Source organism: Geotrypetes seraphini, chromosome 3 (assembly GCF_902459505.1).
Source record: "Geotrypetes seraphini chromosome 3, aGeoSer1.1, whole genome shotgun sequence".
Classification (NCBI taxonomy): domain Eukaryota; kingdom Metazoa; phylum Chordata; class Amphibia; order Gymnophiona; family Dermophiidae; genus Geotrypetes; species Geotrypetes seraphini.
Genome location: NC_047086.1, coordinates 371,674,194 through 371,695,364, shown reverse-complemented (window position 1 = coordinate 371,695,364; position 21,171 = coordinate 371,674,194). Strand labels below are relative to the sequence as shown.

General features: G+C 40.3%; 2 protein-coding genes across 3 annotated transcripts in view; one reads left to right on the top strand and one right to left on the bottom strand.

Moving 5' to 3' along the window:
- LOC117358061 (epoxide hydrolase 1-like) overlaps positions 1-13,655 on the bottom strand; it is a 59,961-nt gene extending 46,306 nt beyond the window's left edge. The window contains exon 1 of the mRNA XM_033939499.1: positions 13,546-13,655. Coding sequence (XP_033795390.1) covers positions 13,546-13,640 — 95 coding nt within the window. The 5' untranslated portion in view covers positions 13,641-13,655. The remainder of the gene's footprint in view (positions 1-13,545) is intronic.
- Positions 1-21,171, top strand: part of LOC117358060 (zinc finger protein 665-like) — a 56,892-nt gene that overhangs the window by 2,091 nt on the left and 33,630 nt on the right. For both annotated transcript variants that reach the window (XM_033939496.1, XM_033939497.1), the window contains exons 2-4: positions 9,231-9,324; positions 9,505-9,631; positions 12,668-12,781. In XM_033939496.1, the coding sequence (XP_033795387.1) occupies positions 9,301-9,324; positions 9,505-9,631; positions 12,668-12,781 (265 nt within the window). In that variant the 5' untranslated portion in view covers positions 9,231-9,300. The remainder of the gene's footprint in view (positions 1-9,230; positions 9,325-9,504; positions 9,632-12,667; positions 12,782-21,171) is intronic.

The window sequence follows — 21,171 nt, the reverse complement described above, 5'->3', positions numbered from 1 at the left end:
TTCTCCTGCACTCCCAGGGAAGGGCGATCTCCGGAGCGGCAGCAGCCTCTTCCCCTTCGCCGACACAAGTTCACTGCCCAGCAAATCCCTACCATGAAGAGTCAAAGCTAACACGTTTTCTTTATAGCAGGGGACTTTTAAAAGCAGGCAATTATTGACTTTCCTGCTCTCTGCCGCCCTTCCCCGCAGCGCAGCCCTGCTTTAAAACCACAGGCTCGCACTGCGGGGAAGGGCAGCAGAGAGTGGGAGAGTCGGGGGCCTAATAAACGGTATATCAAAAATAAAGAAAACGTGAAGAGCAAGACTCGGCTGGAAGGGGTAGAGAACAGAGCAGCAGAGATGGGCTGCAGGGCTGTGATTTCAGGCCGAGGATAGTCGGAAAGGCCATTTGCGACTGGTCCCCAGCAGTCGCTTCTTGTGTTGATCGGCCAGCCCAGTCGGTTTCCAAGAGTTCTTTAGTGAATCGCGTCCCTGCCTACTTTGCATGCCGTTCCCCTCATTTGCATGCACGGATCGGAATCGGATCGGCACAGAGGTAAGTGAATCGGGCCAGAGTAAAATCAGGTCGCAAACCAATTGGTACACAATCGGTTTTGCTTAGTGAATTGTTTTGACAAGACACCGATGATAGGCAATTAACACCTCATAACTGACATTAATTAGAAGTTACACGCACAACATGATAGGCACATTCTTTAAAATGATGCGCGCAGTTTCAGCTTAACCTGTGAACCAGGTGAGGTTATATCACCAGCCCACTAACACTTCCCTCCTCCTCCTCTTTCTTCTTCTGACACTGCTGCCCAGACCTGGCAAGGTGTGGCTTCATAGGCCATCTGCCACAAAGGGGGAGGGGCCAGCATCAGAGGAGGGAAGTGCAGTACTTCCCTCTTCCCTCCTCTGAGGCTACTGCTTGACTGATACTGGCCCTCCCTTCTCCCAGCAGCTGTCCTATGAAGCCAAATCCTGCCGGGACAGGGCAGTAGCATTCGAGGAGGGAGGAGGCAACTGGCCGGGAGGCGGGGCATAGGCCAGGGTGCTGTAACAGTTTATAGTTTATTATTTATGTTCAAATATATTTTATTGAGCTCAGCAAAACAACAATCAAGAAACAAACAAAGTATAAACATGCTCAGCAGTTTAAATAACAGAAATCCCCTCCCCGCAATTCAATACCCCCCAACCAAATCCCCCCCATCCCAACACAACCCTTCCCAAAACATCACCCCCCCCGGGTCCTCCTTCCTAGTTTATTATTTATATTCTGCCTTTATACAAAGCAAATAACAACATTACATACATAATTTCAAAATACAAAAATACACAAAACGCTTAAATACACATACCGCAAAACTGACATTCAACAGAAAAATTCATCACAATCGAATCTCCAGAAGGAAGGTGAGCTGATTACCAATGAAAACCACAAATGTCCTCAGCATTAAGAGGCATATTTCATCTGGCACAAAAAGATGTCGCTTCAATGGTTTCTTAAATTGGCGCAAATCTTTCTGCTGTCAGAGATACACCGGAAGCTTGTTCCAGTCCATCAGTCCAGCGCAAGAAAAAAACACATTTTCTTAATGTCTCATGCTGCAAAATTTTATAAAATAGAATAACCAGGTCAAAATAATCCCTTGAGCCAGCCCTGGGTGCACATCAGTTCTAGTGCGCAAATCTGGCAAGGGGCATGGCTAGAGGAGGAGCATTGTCTGGATTTCTTTGAGCATGAGAGAGGACAGGGGTTCCTCGGGCTTGTCCTTTGGTGGAGGGTTGGGTGGTGGGATGGTAATGAACTTGAAATGGCATCCCTGTCTTATGATCCGTAGTACCCACTAGTCTGTTGTTATGTTCTCCCAGGCCTGGAGGAAGAAGAGGCGCCCTCCAACTGGGAGGGTGTTTGATGAGTCAAAAAACTGGGGCCATTCAGCACGGCTCTCTGTGCTAAAAACTGTTAGCACAATTTGATAGAAGAGGCCCTAAATGGAGCAAATGTTTTTTGTGGCACATTATAATTGGAATTATAAAATTGCAAAGCCAACAAAAATAAAATTTGAGAGTTATTTATTTAAAGTTCTTTAAGTTATGTAGGGGTAATTGTAACCACAGTGAAACTAAAGTAGATAGAATAGAATTACTAAACAGTGCAATGGATGTGCTTGTTTTTGAGTGCAGATTAACTCAAAATGCAGCTCAATAGTCAACAAACACACATTTCATCATCCACCGTTTACTGGCGTTTTCTTTTTTTATTTTAATTTCTGTCAGAGCAGAAAATCCACTAAAATTACTTTCTGTTAATTTTCAAGGACCAATCATGTCAAAGAATGATGATTGTCTAGGTGGTTGTATCCTTAGAACAAAAGCACAAAAGTGGGACGGGACAATGGGCCTTCCACCACCAAATCACAGCCAATGGACCAGACTAAAGTCAAAGAAAAAGTTGTAAAGCTGTTCATTAAAATCCAATGAGAACAGTTCAGACCCAATACAGTACTGTGTTTCGGCGTGAAGAACATGCCTGCATCAGGGGATGCTAAAAATAAAAACAAAAATGACATTAACAGACTCTTGTGTACGCAACGTATATGTCATCTATTCTAGTGTATACTATGAAGGGAATTTTAAAAAATAAAGTAAAATTTTGGAATCTCTTATGGCATACCCGGAATCTCATCGGGACTCACCACTGTGCCCTGGCACACATTTTGAGAGATACTGCTATAAACTGAGCAGTACTTGTGCTTAAAAACAATTACTGCAGGTTCCTCTCATAGAATCTAGCTTCTGCATGTCACAAGTTTGACTAAAGTGCTGCATCATCAAACCCAACAGAACCTGGAAAATCTTTAGAGTCACTGACATAGCATCCAAGCCAGAATTAATATAATAATTTAAATAATGAAAGACCATAACATTTGATTTAAATTTTACAGTATCCTTTTTAACTCCCTTAAGGAATTAAGCAGTAAGGAGCCCTTTCCTTTTGGGTTTTTTTTTCTTATTTGTCTTTCGTTCCTATCCAATTGTATTTCTAACCCTATTTCCTTTTGTCTCCCATCTGTCTGTCTCATTTATCCCTTTTTAATATGCCAATTATTAGTTGATGTTTCTTTGTAATTTGTTTTCTTTTTGTAAGTATTAATGGTATTGTTAATGGCATTTTTATTATGTTCATGCTCTTTTTTATATATATTGTAAACTCGCTTAGAAATTAGATAAGCAATTAAATCAAATTTTAAGAAAACCTTGAAACCGTATTCTATCTCCAAGCACAATAGCCTCTGCATTCACAGACTGCAGCCAATGAAAACTGAAACTACAAGCCACAATGCTTTACAATGGCTTACTTTGCACAATACTCAAAGAGTGACAACTGATATAACTCCCCAGAGAGGCTAATTCCTAGGGAGCTTATCTCAAATTTTCAGATCAAAAGCATATGTGGAGCACCCTCTTTACAATATAAACCATTATGCAAGGTCATAACTGCATTGCGTGTAATCACATTACAAAAAAAAAAAAGCCCTTCCTCCACAGGACTATTTTATAATCCTAGTAGTTTACTCAGGTTAGGAGTGAGACTGCCATTAGAGATTATAGCAGCCATTTTCTTAGGGAGTCAAAATGGGACAAAGTACACATTTTTGGTTTTCACCAAAAATATGCAGTTAAATGCATTTTAGTAAATGGGACCCTTTATTTCTTATATTTTTTGGCGGGGGAGGGGGGGCTTGGCTGTTATTTGTAAATTTTGCTAGAATGCATCTTTTCAAAATTTTTCTGTGGTGTATTATATTGCATAAAAAAGACAGATTGGGGGGGGGGGGAGGCAGGGCTCACTGGGAACCAATTGTTATAGTACCTGTTATAGTACCTGTAAGAAAACTGCAAATATTGTTCTGTTTAATATGATGTAGTGTTTTGATGCATTGTTTTGATTTTTTTTTGGCACATCATTCCCTAGAGAGTGTGTTCGGTGTGCATGTTGCCATTGGTAACAGAGGTACTAGGGGGAAGCAGTTGCCATGGCTGCACCAGAGTAATACCGTGAAGGGATCCTTCCATGTTGTGTTTACATATGCCTTCACTGTCCCTTTACTGTCCCACCCCAGTTTAGCCTCCCTGAACAGATGAGTCTGCAATTGATGGGAATGTTCTGGGGCAGGACCTAAGCTGCAGGAAGTATCTGAAAGAAAATGTGGTGATGGGAAGAAGAGGTATATAAAAACCCTGGCTGTCTGCTTGCACATTAGCTGTTATTCTTCTCTTCCTTTGGTGGCTTTTTATCCTGGTTAAATAGTTTAACTACATCCGGGCATTTATAGCTATTGGGCTGCAGATCTTGAATGGTGTATTTTTTTAAATTACTCCCATGTATATCAACAGGGGGGGAGGAGGGGATTGCCGCGTCTGACTTCCTGTGATGCAATTTCCTGTTCCCTGCAGGTGGAACTAGGGTTACCAGATGGCTCCAGAAAAAGGAGGACGGGTTGAGACATCTGGGTTTTACTTCTGTTGCTTTCAATGGAAGTAAAACCTGGATATCTCAATTTGTCCTCTTTTTTTCTGGAGCCTTCTGGTAACCCTAGGTGGGACATGCCAGAGAGTTCAGGAGTCGGCCAGCAGTGGGTGTCTCAGTCAAGGACTCTGCTGGCAACATGTCTGAGAAGTGGAAGACTCTGGGGGGGGGAGTGGGAGTAGAGAGAAATAGCAGCCCACATTACAGGGAAAGAAGATGCTGCTTGGAGGGGGAGGTGAGGAAGGAAGGAAGGAAGGAAACAGCTGGCATGGAGTTCGGAGAAGAGGAAAGGGGCAGGGTGGAATGGAGAGATCAGATGAGGGAGAGGGGAGAGGCATGAGAGAGATTGATGCTGGGAAGGGGGTCAGTAGAGAAAGATGGAGAAAGAGACAGAGAGATGCTAGCTCTAGTGTAGATGAGAGAGAAAGAGGGCAGATGCCATATGGAAAGGGGCAGAGGGCAGACAGTGTATTGAACTGGCAGAGAAAGAGGGTAGATACTGGATGGAAGAGAGAGCAGACACTGGATAATAGGAAGAGAGTAAAAGGAGATTAGGAAAGCAGAAAACAGAGACAACAAAAGTAAAATATACTAGGTATGCCACTGTGGTCACCTGATCTACTGGGGTGTGCGAATGGCACACTTTGGGGAGGTGCAACCCGGGGGTGGGGGGGGGATGGGTGTCATGTGTCATCTTTTTTTGTCTTCACAAATATGGTAACCCTGTAAGGACAAGCTGGGGGATGAATTTTCAATCACTGTGGTTATTTCAGTGAGAGCTTCAGCCCAGAGCAAGTTAGTGCAGCTCAGTCTGACTCCAAAACACTTCCTCCCAATGTGGCTGCTCTTTGCCATTCAAAAGAAGCAGCCTTATCAGTTTTAGAGATCAAACTTGGTGAGGCCCCAGGGTCTATGAAGAGTAGGCGGGAGAAACTTCCCTCAGGAGGGAGGTTGAAGATAGTGGGGGGGCCCATGGTGTAGTGGTTCCCAAGAAGCTGAGGTGGCTTCAGAGTCTACGAACCTGATGAGGAACAGTGCGGCAGGGCAGGAGGCAGAGCCATCAGCTGTGGGGGCTTTGCCTGGACTCGCAGTTTTGCCTGGGTCCTCTGGGTCCCCTGGGACACTGCCACCTTCTCTGGGTTGTGGTGATAAGGGACAAGGTTTAGGCACTCCGGCAGCACAGCCACCCCCTGTTCTTCCTCTTTGTACTGAGCATAATTTGCAGGCCTTGGGTGTCTAGGCTGTAGGAAGTTGTATGCTAGGGAGTGATCAGCCACTGGGACACTGGGGTTGACAGCCTATAAATCCCTTGGGGTATGCTTAGTAGTAGTTTCTTGCACCACATGGCTCATACATATCTGCTGTGGATGGATCAAGGCCCAGCTGTTCTGGGAGGCGAACAGGGTCTGTCTTGAGGGATGGGAATAGGCTGTGGCTCTCTATTGGAGTCTATGAGAATGGTTGTGGCTGGCTTTCCGTTTGTGTCCCTGCAGATTCCACAGGATTTGGACCAGGTTCTCAGGGCATCTCCTCATCAACTTTCTACTAGTGGAGCTTCAGGCATGTTCTTCTCCTACTCATCTACCTCATCAAAGCATGCAAACTCTACTAAACTGACTTTAGATCTGATCCTTTAAGAATCTGCCTAATACAAGTAATTCATTAATGGAGCTGAAAGGAATCCTTTTATCACTCCAAGTGTCTTATGATTCACCAGGTCTAGCTCACCAGCAGGTCGATGTTCAAAGGTTCGTGGTAGAATCAAATTCTATCTTGAACCTAGAGCAACAAAATTACAGCGGCGTGTACAGAATAATGAGCGTACAAATTAGTGCTGCATTAACCTCCCCTTTTACAACAGCACAGGAGAGGTTTGTAGCGCCGGCTGGCGCGTTGAATGTTCTGTGCTGCTCATATGATTATCGGAGCAGCGCAGAGTATTCAGCGCACTGGCTGGCGCTAAAAACCTCTTCCACGCTTATGTAAAAGGGGGGTGGTGGTAAAATAGCAGTATTAATGAACTGCTCACTATTCTGTGCTCATTTTTCTGTCAATGCTTGAGCGCTGACTGTCACAAGCACTAACAAGAAAGTTGATTTCTTTTAGAGCCCGCCAGAGCGTCCCTTACCCCAGCTCCTTCCATATTATTAATATTTATTAATTTTTTTAAATTTCTATACCGTTTTTTTCCAAAACGGTTTACAATAAGTTACATACATAAAATATTAAAACAAATCAGAACGAAATAGGAAAAAGCAGATGCATCTACAAATAGTTGTGTTTTTAACATTTTCCTGAATGAATTCCTGTCTCTATATTTTTGAATTTGACCAACAAGGCTATTCTACAACTTTACACCTGCACATGTAAAGATCATGGCATTTATTTCCACATATTTAGAATTAGCCCCCCCCCCCAAAAAAAAAACACCCACAAAAACCTGGCCCTGACCCAAATTCCTTCACCTAGAATATCAGGTATGCACCCATCCTGAACATCCCCCCCCCCAAATATCATATGGCCTCCCCCCACCCCACTGCCTTAAGAAAAATCTCTGGAGGTCCAGTGGACCTCTCCCTGTCTTCTCACACAATTCCTATAGCTGGGATCTCCCGAATAGTTAGGGTATAATCCTATGGGAAAGAGTTTCTGAAGATGTTCTGAATAACATTTATTTATTTGATTGTATCTTGTTTGATTCTATGGAACTCTTTTCCTTTTTTAATTTTTAGTTTGTATGCCACTTTGATATTTTGGAAAGGTGGTATAGGAATTCTATGAGCATCAGAACCAATACTGTCATGGCCAGTGATAAAAAAAAAAAGCATGGCTTCGTAAAAGGGGGTGTTAATATACTGTAATTACCAAATACAGATCAGAGTGATTTACAATAATAAAAATATATGAACATTAAACACTTAGAAAAGGAACTCCATTATTGATAGAAAAGAACACAGCCAAATCGTTCAAGACAATGTACGTATGTTATAAACGATGGACAAAGGCCAGCTCCTTATACAGAGCTTTAGGCTCACACCACACAAAAGCTCAAAAGAAACATAAAAATACCATTCATTATTACAGGTGCATAGATTAGTTAACTAATGACTTCATGCATATGTCTTCCAATTCGATATTTCAGCAGCCTTCGACTCAGTTGACCACCGTTTACTACTAATAAAACTATCAGAAATAGGCATAACAGGCACAGTGCTAAAATGGTTCTCAGATTTCCATCTGTTCAATACTTAATCTCCTTTACCCTCTCTTCTCTCCCTTTCCCTTCCTCCTCTCTCCCCTCTTTTTCTCTCCCCTTCCTCTTCCTCTTACCTATCCACCTCTCTCCCCTCTTACCTATCTTTACAGTCGCCTTGAGCCTGTATAGGTATGAGCGACGCACAAATAGAAGATTAGATTAGATTATATCTTCCTTGGTACTATCCTTGACCATCTAGATATCAATTGTGCATTGGGATTATTTGCTGATCACTACCCCAAATATGAATGATTTATGGATTCCTTCTTTCTTAGCAGCCACAAAGTCAAGTGACAGTTTACCCTATGTTCACTTCTAAGACAGTGAGGTAATGCACATCTGGACGGAGGGTCATATGTAGGTTAGTTGGTGACATATATTATTCTAAAATCCTAATCTAATAGCTAATTCTACATTACTAGGTATATTTCTTAAATAAAAATTGCTCCAATTCCACAATCCTTTTACCCCTGATGCAGCCTATGGGTGAAACATTGCATTTTGGGTTTTATTGTATGATTATTAATTTTAAATAATTTGCTTTGACTTTTGATAAAGAGGTGCCAATATGTCATCTCTATTCGCTATTTGGTGCTGCTTCTTTTTGCCCCCGCCTTGGGTGTTACCACATAATTTTGTATTTCAGTTCAGGCGAAACTGCTTCCATCCCACAACTGGAAGTTAAACAAAGATGCTGACACCATTTACTATCCAATTATTTCACTGCAATATAAATGCTATTTTTATACAATTTCATGAAACAATTTGCACAAACATTCAAATGAAGTGCTAAATAAACACTAATAAGAAATAAATTTGATAAGCCATTATTGAGATGGATTGGGGGGGAAATCCACTGCTTATTCCTAAAATAAGCAGCATAAAATCTATTTTACTCTGTGGGATCTTGCCAGGTACTTGTGACCTGGATTGGCCACTGTTGGGAAACAGGATGCTGGGATCGATGGACCTTCCCAGTTTGGCTAGGGCCTAATTTGTAGATTAAAAGGAAGTGGAACTGTGGAGCCAGCAGAGGCCTTATTACATTGTAAACATTCCAGAGTTTTCAGATTCAGCTCACAAGAACTACAAAGCCATAGATGCAAAAGAGGACTAAAATCAGTTCCTCATCTGTTTATTCTTCCTTTGTTTGGGGTCATGCCATTTCTCTATATATCCACCTTAAGGAGGTGGGGTACATCAGGATGACATCAGCAAGGGGAGGGGTGGTGAAGATTCTGAGCATGCTCCACAGCTTTCTTTTCCCTTTAATGTCTGCAGGGCTGTGAAGAGTGGAAAGAATCAGATGAGAACAAAAGCCCAAACTTTCTGCCTCTTGAGATTAGAAATCCTTGCAAGAACAATCCCAGATCTGTAGATGGGGAGAGAAGGGAATTAATTTGAGACCTTCAGGAATCAGCGCAGCCTCTTCCTGTCTTATTTATGTTTTAGGAACAGAGAAATATCTCCAGCCTGAACCCATTCCAGCAGCTGCAGACTACAGAAGGAAACCTGGAGGAAAATGTCTGCCCTAGTTTCTGATCAGGTAAGCAAAAACTGCCAATATGAGAGATTTCCAAGGTTTTTTGTTTTTGTTTTTTTTTCCTAAGGAACGAGAAATGTGTCCAAAATACTGCAGAGTAAAAGGGAGCAGAGCTCTCTTCAGATCTCAGTGACAGAGATCATACAACAATTGTGACTGAGGGTGTTCTGTCTGCTAATACAGGAACTGGTCACATTCAAAAATGTTGCTGCTTATTTCTTGGAAGCGGAGTGGGACATTCTGGGAGAATGGCAGAAAGAACTATATAAGAAGGTCATCAAGGAGATTCATGGCATTCTCACATCACAAGGTAAATATGCTTTCTCTGTCGTCTATTATACAGGTACATTATGAAATAGATACTGTTATTTTATCTGAAGTAAAAAAAAAAAAATTCACAGGTCCCAGGTCCCATGAGCACTTGAAATGAATAACCTGGCTTCTGATTCTATTCCATATCCAACAGGAGCCAGTGAAACACCTCACTGCTGCAGGCTCTGGAAAACATGCTTCTCTGTGCTGTAAAAATAAAATGTATGTCTAACAATCAACTTTCTGTAGCTTGAAAAAACCCTTGTGGGGTCCCTCAGGGTTCCCCACTCTCCCCCACATTATTTAATGTGTATCTTTCTTCTCTGGGGTTTTATTTGAAGAAACTGGGTTCTAGACTGTTTAGTTATGCCGTTGACATTACGGTCATCATTACCCAAATAATTGAATCTATACTGAAACTGATGGAATCATGGATGCAAAAATTTAAATTCAAATTAAATCATGATAAGACCAAATTCTTTGTTGCGTCTCCACCTAGAATTTTACATGAACCATCGATTACTATAGACCCAACACTCTATAAGATCAATCCAACGATTAAAATATTGGGAGTAGATCAACACTTGACCATGAAAAAGCAAGTAGATGCTGTGGTGCAAAAGGGTTATTACACATTGTGGACGCTGCGTACCATAAAATCATATTTTGAGTTTCCGGCCTTTAAACTTTTAGTTCAGTCGTTATTTCTAAGTCTTCTCGACTATTGTAACAGTGTCTATTTGACATGTACCAAGAAAGAGATAGCTAGGCTTAAACTGATTCAAAATACAGGGGTCAAATTAATATATGGTCTAAAGAAATAGGATCATGTGACTTCTTTCTACTGTGAGTTGCATTGGCTTCCAGTGGAGGTGCGTGTTTTGTTTAAGCTGGGTTGTCTTTGTTACGAAGTTGCGTATGGTATTGCTCCAAACTATATGACTGATAGATTTCTCATAGCATTCCTTAAACATAGGAGAGAATCACATGCATTGTTTAATTTTCCGTCTGCTCAAGGTTGTAAGAGAAAGAAATCCTTGGAACATACACTAGCATTTCAGGCTGCTTTCTATGACAGGAAATTAAGGCCACTGTTGTGTAGTGCTTGTTCTTACAAGCATTTTAGAACTCAATTGAAAACTCATCTTTTTTCAAAATATTTAGCGAACTAATTTAAATCATCCTTAGGTTATGTTATTGTTCATCTTTTGTTCACCGCATTGAACTTACAGTTATGCAGTTTCTAAGTACAATGTTATGTAATGTAAACCTGGAGGCTTCACATAGCAGCAGCGCATGGGTGTAGTTGGGGGGTGAGGGGTGCATTGCTCCCCCTAAACAAGCTGCCCCTATTACAAGGGGAAGGAAGAAAAAGAAGTGTGCATTTACAGTGTAGCTATCAACCTCCCTTACAAGTCCAGCATCCCTCACATCACTCTGCATGGATCCAGCACCTCTCCAGCCCCCCTATTATGCAAATATAATGTGGACTGAAAATAGGCAGTCTCTAGGTTGGTCCTACCAGGACCTTTCCTGTGCTATGGCCTTCAGCAGTGTTTCTCAGGGGTACATGGGCTATTTGTTGGGGGTATGCAGCCTGGCCACCGCGGCGGATATTCCTGCCCATCCGTACAAGCCACCAGCAGAGGGGATCTTGCCATCCTTCCTGCCCCTTGCCACTGCCGGGGATCTTGCCTTCCTGCCTGCTCCCTGCTGCTGCCGGGGATCCCTCCCTCAATGCCCACCTGCCTGTTCCCCCCCTCCCCCCCGAAGCTGACCCAGTTCTTGTTCAAGTCGCACTCACTTCTTCAGTCTTCAGCGGCACTCCTTGCAAGGACGGCGCAGGCAGTGATTTCCACAGTGCACGTAAGTAGCTGAACCCAGAAACCTTCTCTCAGAAGTCAGAGTTGACGTCAGAGGGAAGGCTTGTGGGTCAGCCGCGTGCAGCGTGTGAATTGCTGCCTGCGCCATCCCTGCAAGGAGTGCCGCTGAAGACTTAAGGAACGAGTATGGCATGAACAAGAACTGGGTCAGCTTTTTTGGGGGGGGAATGGGCAGGTGGAATCCCTGGCAGCAGCAGGGGGTGGGCAGGAAGGCGGGATCCCTGGAGGTAGCGGCGGCTTCTATGGACAGGTGGCTACTTATGTGCAGCTCGACACAGATGAAGGGAGGGGACATGAACATGGGACACAGAAGGGAAGGAGTAAGGGGGTACTAACTTGGGACATAGGAGGGAGGGAATAGAAAGGGAGAATTGTTCGGTATGAGTGTGTGTATGAGAGGGAAAGATGGCATATGGGGAAATGCATGGAGGAGAGATGGATGAGGAGAAATGTTGGATGTGTTAGTTGAGGGAGTGGGAGAGATGCACCCTGGATCTCTCTCTCTCTTTCCCCACTCCCTTTGCAGCAAAGGAGAAAATGAGAGAAGGACAGTGAGAGAGAGAGAGGGAGACATGTTCCCAATGGGGGTGGAGGAGAGAGGAAGAAAAGTTGGACTCATTGAGGGACAGAGAGAGATGTTGGCTGGGGATTGGAATGAGGTCTGGAGGAAAGGAAGCATGCAGGAGGCAGAAAGAAAAAAATATTGGATGCACAGTCAGAAGGAAGTGCAATCTGATTTTCATGAAATCACCAGACAACAAAGGTAGGAAAAATTATTTTATTTTCAATTTAGTGATCGAAATGTGTCAGTTTTGAAAATTTTTATCTGTCTATATTTTGCACTATATTTATCTATTTTTCTATAGTTGTTACTGAGGTCACATTACATATTTTAAAGTCATCTGCCTTGACCTCTGAAAAAAACCTGAATATAAATGATAATTAACATTTTCTCTGCGTACAGTGTGCTTTGTGTTTTTTTTAATTTTGTGATTGCCATTATGTATTACGATTATATTGTGTATATGAAAAATGGATGCAAGAAATTGCATTATAATTAGTACTATTATGGGGGTGGGGTCAGGGGCGGAGCTTGGCAGGACACAGACACAAGCATACACACATGTAATTTTCCTACTTCTTATTGACAGGTTATTCAATTGTTAATCCTGATAGTTTATTCAAGATTAAAAAGGAAGATGAAAAATATTTCATTCAACACTTTGAGCAGGAGGGAAAAGAAAACCTGAATGACCCCAGCATGAGTAAGTACATCATTTAGATTTAAAAGGCTCTGCATTTTCAGTTCATAAGAGTTGGGTCATTGACATCAGACATTTGGAGGGCCCTTTTACTAAATGCCGCATGTCCCTTTTTATACCTCTGAGTTACTTGGCATCTAGCACATGCTAATATCCATTAGTGCATGTTAAACTTTAGTAAAAGGACCCCCTTGGAGACTTTTATTTATTTTAGTTAACGTATTTTTCGCTCCATAAGATGCACTTCTTTTCCACCCAAAAGTGGGTGGAAATGTCGGTGCATCTTATGCAGTGAAGATACCTTTTTTTAAATACCCTCACCCCGGGGGCGTGGCTTGGACACGCATGAGGAAGGTCGGCTAACAGAAGAGCTCCCTGAAAAAAGTCCTTGAAAGAAAAAAAAAAGTTACTAAAAGTGGAGATTTAAGAATTATTTAATGATAAATAAAGAAAAAAAACGCGATGGCTTCAGGAAAACAAAATAAAAATGATTTTGCGGTCTCGGGAAGCAGCAAGAGAGCAAAGCCTGAACAAGAAATAGGATCAAAAACAGGAGATCCAGAAGTAATGAAAGAATTGAAAGAAATCAAAGAAATGCTTTTACTTCTTACTAAAAAAGTTAACAATTTAACTGAAGATGTATCCACGTTAAATAAAAAAATGGATTTAATGGAGTTAAAGTGCAATGACATGGAAGAAAGATTAATAACAGCTGAAAAAGAAATTTCTAACAACATAAATGAAAAAAAGAAAATTGATTTGCTTACCAAAGAGTTGGAGGATCAATCGAATCGTGAAAGAAGGAGTAATATTCGTCTGATTGGTCTCCCGGAAGGAGCAGAGAAAGGAAATCCGGTGGCATTTATAGAAAATTTACTACCTAAACTACTTCCTCTAAAAACCAAGTACCCCATAGAGATTGAAAGAGCACATAGAGTGCCTACAAAAAGATCAGGAAGGTATCAAGGACCAAGGCCACTGATCTTTAAACTGTTGCGCCACCAGCAGGTTATAGAAATTTTTCAACTTGCAAAACAAAATAAAGGATTACAATTTCAAGATGCCCGCATTCATTTTGTTCCAGACTTTGCAAAAAGTACGGCGATCAAAAGAAAAAAGCTCCTGGACTTGAGACCACAACTAAGAGAAATGGGAGCAAAGTTTGGTATAGTATACCCGGCAAATATGAAAGTAACTATTGCAGATAAAACTTTAACTTTTGACAATGCAGAAGAGCTACAAAAATTTATACAAAGCCAAGAATTACCAATGTCACCTTAATTTCTCTTTATTATATGTTATATTATTTTAACTGGAAAAACTTTTATTTTATTTTATGATATACACTTATTAAAATAATATTGTTTACCCATAGCAACGATTTAGAATGTTTTTAACCTTATTCAAAATTACACTTCAACGATCTTTATGCTAATGATATGGTCTGGCTAAGTATTCCATAATGGAATGAAACAGTTAAGGCATCAGCTGAATTCTATTGATCTCAATTATAATTTTTAATATTAGGAAAAACTGTATGCGAATTGATTGTAGGATGGAGCTTCCTTCCTTTAAAATAGCAGTAAGACTATTTGAACTATATGCATGTGACTAATTTAACCCCTCAAGCAAATTGAAAAGATAATCAGTATTTCAACATCTTTACTATTCTTTAATACTACAAATACTACAAATCCCAGACATCAATGCGAAAGAATCTGCGAATAAGAAGACTTCACGAAACCGGAAAGAGGAATTATAAATAGGAGATGTTATTTCTCGAATGGATATTAAAGAATTACTTCGCTGTATAATAAACTATTAAAATAAAATATGAATGGAACAGAAACAAAGACCAACTTATATCTTAAAATTGAACGACGAAGAAAAATAGAAATCACCTGGAATACAACAAAATGTGATAAGAATATTGAACTGGATATAAAAATACAAAGAGGCGGTGAAAGAAGAAGGAATGATTTTCTACGAAGAAGGAAGTACTGAACATTAAATATTAGTAAATAAAGAGCACGATATAAGAATAAAAGAGACTTCTGCGTTTGAAGGGGGGGAGCTCTGGAATATAATTTTTTTTTTTTTTTTTTGTCGCATACTTAACCTATACCTTATATATCTTTTAATCTTTTCATGTTTTTAAAGATTAATATTATAGAAAACAGTATATGATTGGGTTTGACATAATGAAAGATTATTTCATTTTAATATATATAAGTATAATATGATTATACAATGTGATATTTTTAAATTTATAAAATTAAATATATTTACATAAGATTTAAATTAAGGTCAAAAATAGTAATGGAACATATAATTTGATATACAGGAACCATAGAAGGGAACTTAAAATATAATCTATACTATATGATTTATTAGATTTAGATTAAAATAAGAGTGTATTGAATAATAGAATAATAAATTAATTTAAAGTCTATATTAACATAAAATCTCAACCGGATTTATAGAAATATGAAATGTCAAGGAAAATATTAATTATCTTTAAAACTACTATAATATATATGACTTATTTGTGAATCTTAACAGATTTGGACTTTCAGGGAGTGTTTTTTGATACCGATCTAATATGTGTGTTGCCAAGTGTGCACTGCTATTAATTAGGGGGGAGGGAGGGTGGGATGGGAGGAGAGGGGAAATGGGAATGGGAAATTATATTGTTACAATGTATGGATATCTGATCGTAAAACTTATATTACATTTAAATCAAAATAGTTCTAAAATTTTAAATGGATATTAAAATATATACAATTAATGTCAATGGTTTAAATCATCCTATCAAAAGAAACAAATTATTAGGATTTCTCCATAAGCAAAAAGCCGATATATACTTTATACAAGAGACTCATCTCTCAGATAATGAATCTAGGAAGTTAACAGGGGGTTGGATATCAAAATGTTTCTATTCACCTGCTTTAGGAAAAAAGGCTGGGGTAGCGATCCTGATAAATAAGAAATGCACTGCAAACTTTAAATTAATAAATTTTGATCCTTCAGGAAGATGGGTACATATTAAAATGGATTTGGGAAGTACAACCCTTGATTTATTTAATCTTTATGCTCCTAATTCAAATCAAAAGGAGTTTTTCAATCAAATTCAACAATTATTATTACCACTGGCTGCTTCTAATTTAGTAGTAGCTGGAGATTTCAATGCTGTAATGGATCCAATTATAGACAAAAAACCAAGTAAAATCATAAAATCTTTAGGACTAGATAATTTAATACAATCTTGTAATTTAATAGATATATGGCGTATCCTTCATTTTAATGATCGGGAATATTCTTTTTGTTCTCAAGTCCATAAATCTTTTTCAAGAATTGATTATATATTTGTAAATAATAACATAGCGCAGCATGTATCAAAAGCAGTAATTGATCCCATTATAATTTCAGACCATGCTGGTGTGTGGATTAACCTTCAGAATTACAATAATGATCAATTTAATTCAATATGGAGATTTAATAATGATTTATTAGCAGACTCGAAATTCTTAGAAGATCTTAAAGCAAAAATGCAAGAATTCTTTCAATTTAATACTTCTGATGACATTAATATAGAAATTTTATGGGATGCTTTTAAAGCAACAATGAGAGGAAATATAATTTCATATTCAGCTTTTATTAAAAAACAACTTAAAAAACAATATAAAGATATGGAAAAACAAATAAAAATTTTAGAAAATAAATTAATTACAAAATGGGAAAACAATACATTACAAGAGTTGTTAAAAGTAAAAGTTAAATATAATGAGATTTCTTCTCAAATTGTGAGGAAAGATATTTTCAATAAACAAGTACAATATTATGGCAATTCAAATAAAGCAGGAAAATTATTAGCAAATTTTCTTAAAGCAAAGAAAAGAAAATCTAAAATTATTGCAATTAAAGATATACAAGGTAACACACATACCAACACAAAAGATATTATAACACAATTTCTTGATTTTTACAAGGAATTATACACTTCTAATTCTTATAAAAATAAAGAACAAGACGGATTAACTTTCTTAAATTCTTTTATTGGACCGAATATTCCGGATCATATAAAAGGAAGTTTAGAAGAACCTATATCTTTAAAAGAAATAGAAACAGCATTGAAGTCTCTTAGAGTTGGATCCGCTCCAGGTGGAGATGGTTATACTGTTGAATTTTATAAATCATTCCAAAATATCATATTACCATATCTGTTAAATTTGTTTCAATATCAAATAAAGAATGAAAATATATCTGGTACTATGGCAGAATCGATAATTATAGTCTTACCAAAACCAAACAAAGATCCTACTCTGGTTTCAAATTACAGGCCTATTTCGTTATTAAATGTGGATAATAAATTAATGGCTAAAGTATTAGCATTAAGATTGGCAAAAGCTCTTCCTTTCATTATTGATGTACATCAAACAGGATTTATTGCTAAAAGACATTCATCAGACAATACTAGACTAGCATTCCACTCATTAAATTTAGCAAAAAATATAAATGATCCAGTTTTTTTAATTTCTTTAGATGCAGAAAAAGCTTTTGATAGAGTGGAATGGAATTTTATATATCAAGCTTTACATTGGTTTGGTATAGGATCCGGTTTTATTAAAATGATTCAGACATTGTATAGCTCTCCTGGAGCAAGATTATATATTAACAATAATTTATCAACTAAATTCAACTTGCATAGGGGAGTTAGACAAGGATGCCCTTTGTCTCCATTACTTTTTGATGTTGTCCTAGAACCTTTATTAATTGCAATAAAAAAAACTAGGGAAATAAAGGGAATCTCATTTACCAGTTTTGAATTTAAATTATCTGCATATGCAGATGATATATTATTATATTTAAGAGAACCGGAAATTACTATTCCATGTATGCTTAATTTAATAGAAAAATACGGTACATTTTCTGGATATAAAATTAATTGGAATAAATCTGAAATCCTCCCAATTAATGTTCATTGTACCAAAGGATTATTTGATCCATATTCATTTATTTGGAAAGAGGATGGAATAAAATACTTAGGAATTATGATCAAAAATACAATTGAAGACACAGTCAAAGAGAATGAAAAACTTTTATTGAAAAAAATAACAGAAATGTGTGAGCAATGGAATCCATTACATCTTTCTTGGTGGGGAAGAATTCAAACAATTAAAATGATGATATTGCCTGTGGTTTGTTACCAAATGAGTATGATTCCAATATTTTTTCAGGGGTCATTTTATAAAAAACTTAACAATATTCTTACAAAATTTGTTTGGTGTGGGAAAAGACCAAGAATCGCTTTAGTATCATTACAAAGACCAATTATGGAAGGGGGGGTAAATTTTCCAAATTTTTATAGGTATCATCAAGCCTATATTTTTTGTAACTGTTTATTTATGACAAGAGAAAAACAGCACAGCAAAACATCAGGAATATCCAACAACAATACAGGCAGGCAATCTGCAGAACAACAAATCTCCTGATGTCACCCCCCCACCCCCTCCCCCCCTAGTGACAGCATCCTGCTCCCCCCAAAAACCCAAGAACACCACCAATAGGCACACTTACACCCCAACGTGAGGAAAAGTAGAAAAATCAGAAAAGAAGTGGACCAAAGGTCACAGACCCCCAATAAGAACCCCAAGAAGACAAACCCCCACAAAACCCATCCGGCCGAAGCCAATAACTCAGCTGACAACAGAACTAGTCATCCCCAAACCCTCCATTGCCAGGTATCTCCCCCAAATATCGTGATATTGCTGCCATTTTCTAGTCAACAGGGCCGAGAGCCGATATTTCTCACACACCCATCCCAATTTCTCTCGCACCAGAGCCAAAGTAGGTGAAGCAGTACTGCGCCAGTGTTGAGCCACAGTCAGCCTAGCCGCTGTAAAAGCCAAGCGCACCAATCTATCCTGGGTGTCATCTACCCCTCCAGAGGGAAACCCCAACAAGGCCACCTCAGCTCTTTTCGCGAGAGGCACTTGAAGGAGAGCCCCCACATACTTAAACACCTGGCTCCAGAAGTCTTGAATGGAGGGGCAACTCCACCACATATGAAAGAATGTTCCCCGCTGCCCACATCCCCTCCAACAGAAGTCTGTGCCCGTAGCGGACATCTTGCTCAGAGTCACTGGGGTGTGATACCAGCGCACCAGCATTTTAAGCGCATTCTCCACCAACATAGGGGCCACAGCTAAATGATGTATCCTAGACGAAATAGTTTCCCACAGAGATGCCTCAAACACCTGCCCCAAGTCCCCTTCCCAAGCCAGTAAATACGGAGGCTTCCGGTCTTTATCCTGATGCACCCATTTATACAGCAGCGAAATGCAACCTCTACGCACTGGGGACCCCAAAAGCTGCTCAAAGTCGGAACAGCTATAAGCTGCAACATCTGCCCTTTTAGCCTTCTGCAAATAACTTTTCACTTGTAGATACGGGAAGAGGTCCTTAGAATCCAGCTGATAAAGCTTTTGGATCTCTGGAAAAGCACAAATGGACTCTCCCTCTATAAATTGGCCAAAGTACTGCAACCCTTTCCTTGCCCACCGCATAAATATCCCCCCATCTCTGCCCGGTACGAAATCAGAGGCAGTGCACAATGGTAGATGATGCAACCCCTTACTACGACCCAAGAGTTTGCCAGCCTCTCCCTTCCACACCCTCATTGTCCAATTAGTAAACGGGTTAGAAATGCTTCCCAACTCCCGTGCCTCCAAGTCCCCCCACATAAGCGACCCTAGGGTACGAGCCCCCCCCCGAGCCACTCAAAACTCCCTGCTCTACCTGCACCCACAACTTCAAAGATGGCGCATGCCACTCCACTCCCGCTCGGAGTTGAGCCGCGCGGTAGTAATGCTCCAAATGGGGGAGTCCCAGACCCCCTTCCGCTTTAAACTTGAACATGGCCCATTGAGCCACCCTGGGTCGTCTACCTCCCCACACGAATCGTAAAAGGTTCCGCTGCCATCGGAGAAGATACTTTCTAGGGACCTCAATAGGCAAAACCTGAAAAAAATATAAGAACTTCGGCAGTACCAACATCCGAATAACCTCCATGCGCCCCATCCAAGACACATATAATGAGGCCCACCGATCCATATCCCTAGCTAGGGATGCTACCAAAGGAATATAGTTAAGCTGAAATAGGGATGTCCAATCCACCCCCAACTGAATATCCAGATATCGTATAGGGCCCTTAACCCACCGAAAGGGCACCACCCTCTGAATGCACGGAATATCCACTACCGGGACCGATATATTAAGTATCTCCGTTTTTGTCATATTGGCTTTAAAGCCTGATAATGCCCCATAGTCTGTCATAAGATCCTGAAGGGATCTAAGGGACTCCGCCGAGCCCTCCACAATTGCTAAAATATCGTCAGCAAATAAGGACAATTTATGCTCACCCCCTTGAACCCGTACGCCCTTCACCCCAGTGGCTAGTCGGATCTTTTGCGCAAGAGGCTCAATCACCAAAGCAAAAAGCAAAGGTGAGAGCGGACAACCCTGTCTCGTTCCCCGCCTGAGCTCAGAAGGAGCAGAGTATACCCCATTAATTTTCACACACGCCAGAGGTCCGTTATACAAAGACAGAATCCAAGACACATATCTGGCCCCCAGACCTACATGGTGAAGAACTGCCTCCATAAAACGCCAATCCACGCGGTCAAAGGCCTTCTCGGCATCCACCGCCACTGCTACCCAAGGACCTCCACTACGTCGGGCCTGCCAAATCAAGTTCAGGACTTTGCAGATTCCATCTGCCGCCTGCCTTCCCCCTATGAATCCCACCTGATCTGGGTGAATAAGTGTCGGCATGTGAGGGGATAAACGATCAGCCAGCACTCGAGCTAGAATTTTGGTATCAATACCCAACAGTGAGATAGGCCTGTAGCTCCCACACTGAGTGGCATCCTTCCCAGGCTTTGGTAAAATCGTGATCCCAGCCAGCCGCATATAAAAGGGCAATTGGGCTCCGTCTCTCAGATTATTATATAAACGCACCAACAATGGAGCCACCAATGTAGACATCTTCTTATAAAACAACCCCGTGAACCCATCTAAGCCCGGTGATTTCCCCGGTCTCAATTGTCTAATCACATTATGTACCTCCTCCAACGTAATGTCCTCATCCAGCCCCTGCGCTTCACAGGCCGTAAGGGATGCCAAGCCCAAATCTTGAAGATACTTCCCAATTTCTTCCCCCGACCCCTGACTCTCTGGCGTATAAAGCTGCTGATAGAATTCACGAAATCGTGCATGAATAGCCCCCTCAGCTGTCAATGTTTGTCCCGAGCCATCCTTAATAGACATAATATTAGACTGCGTCTGCTGCAGGCGCAGACGATGAGCCAGCAATTTCCCCGCTCTATTACCAG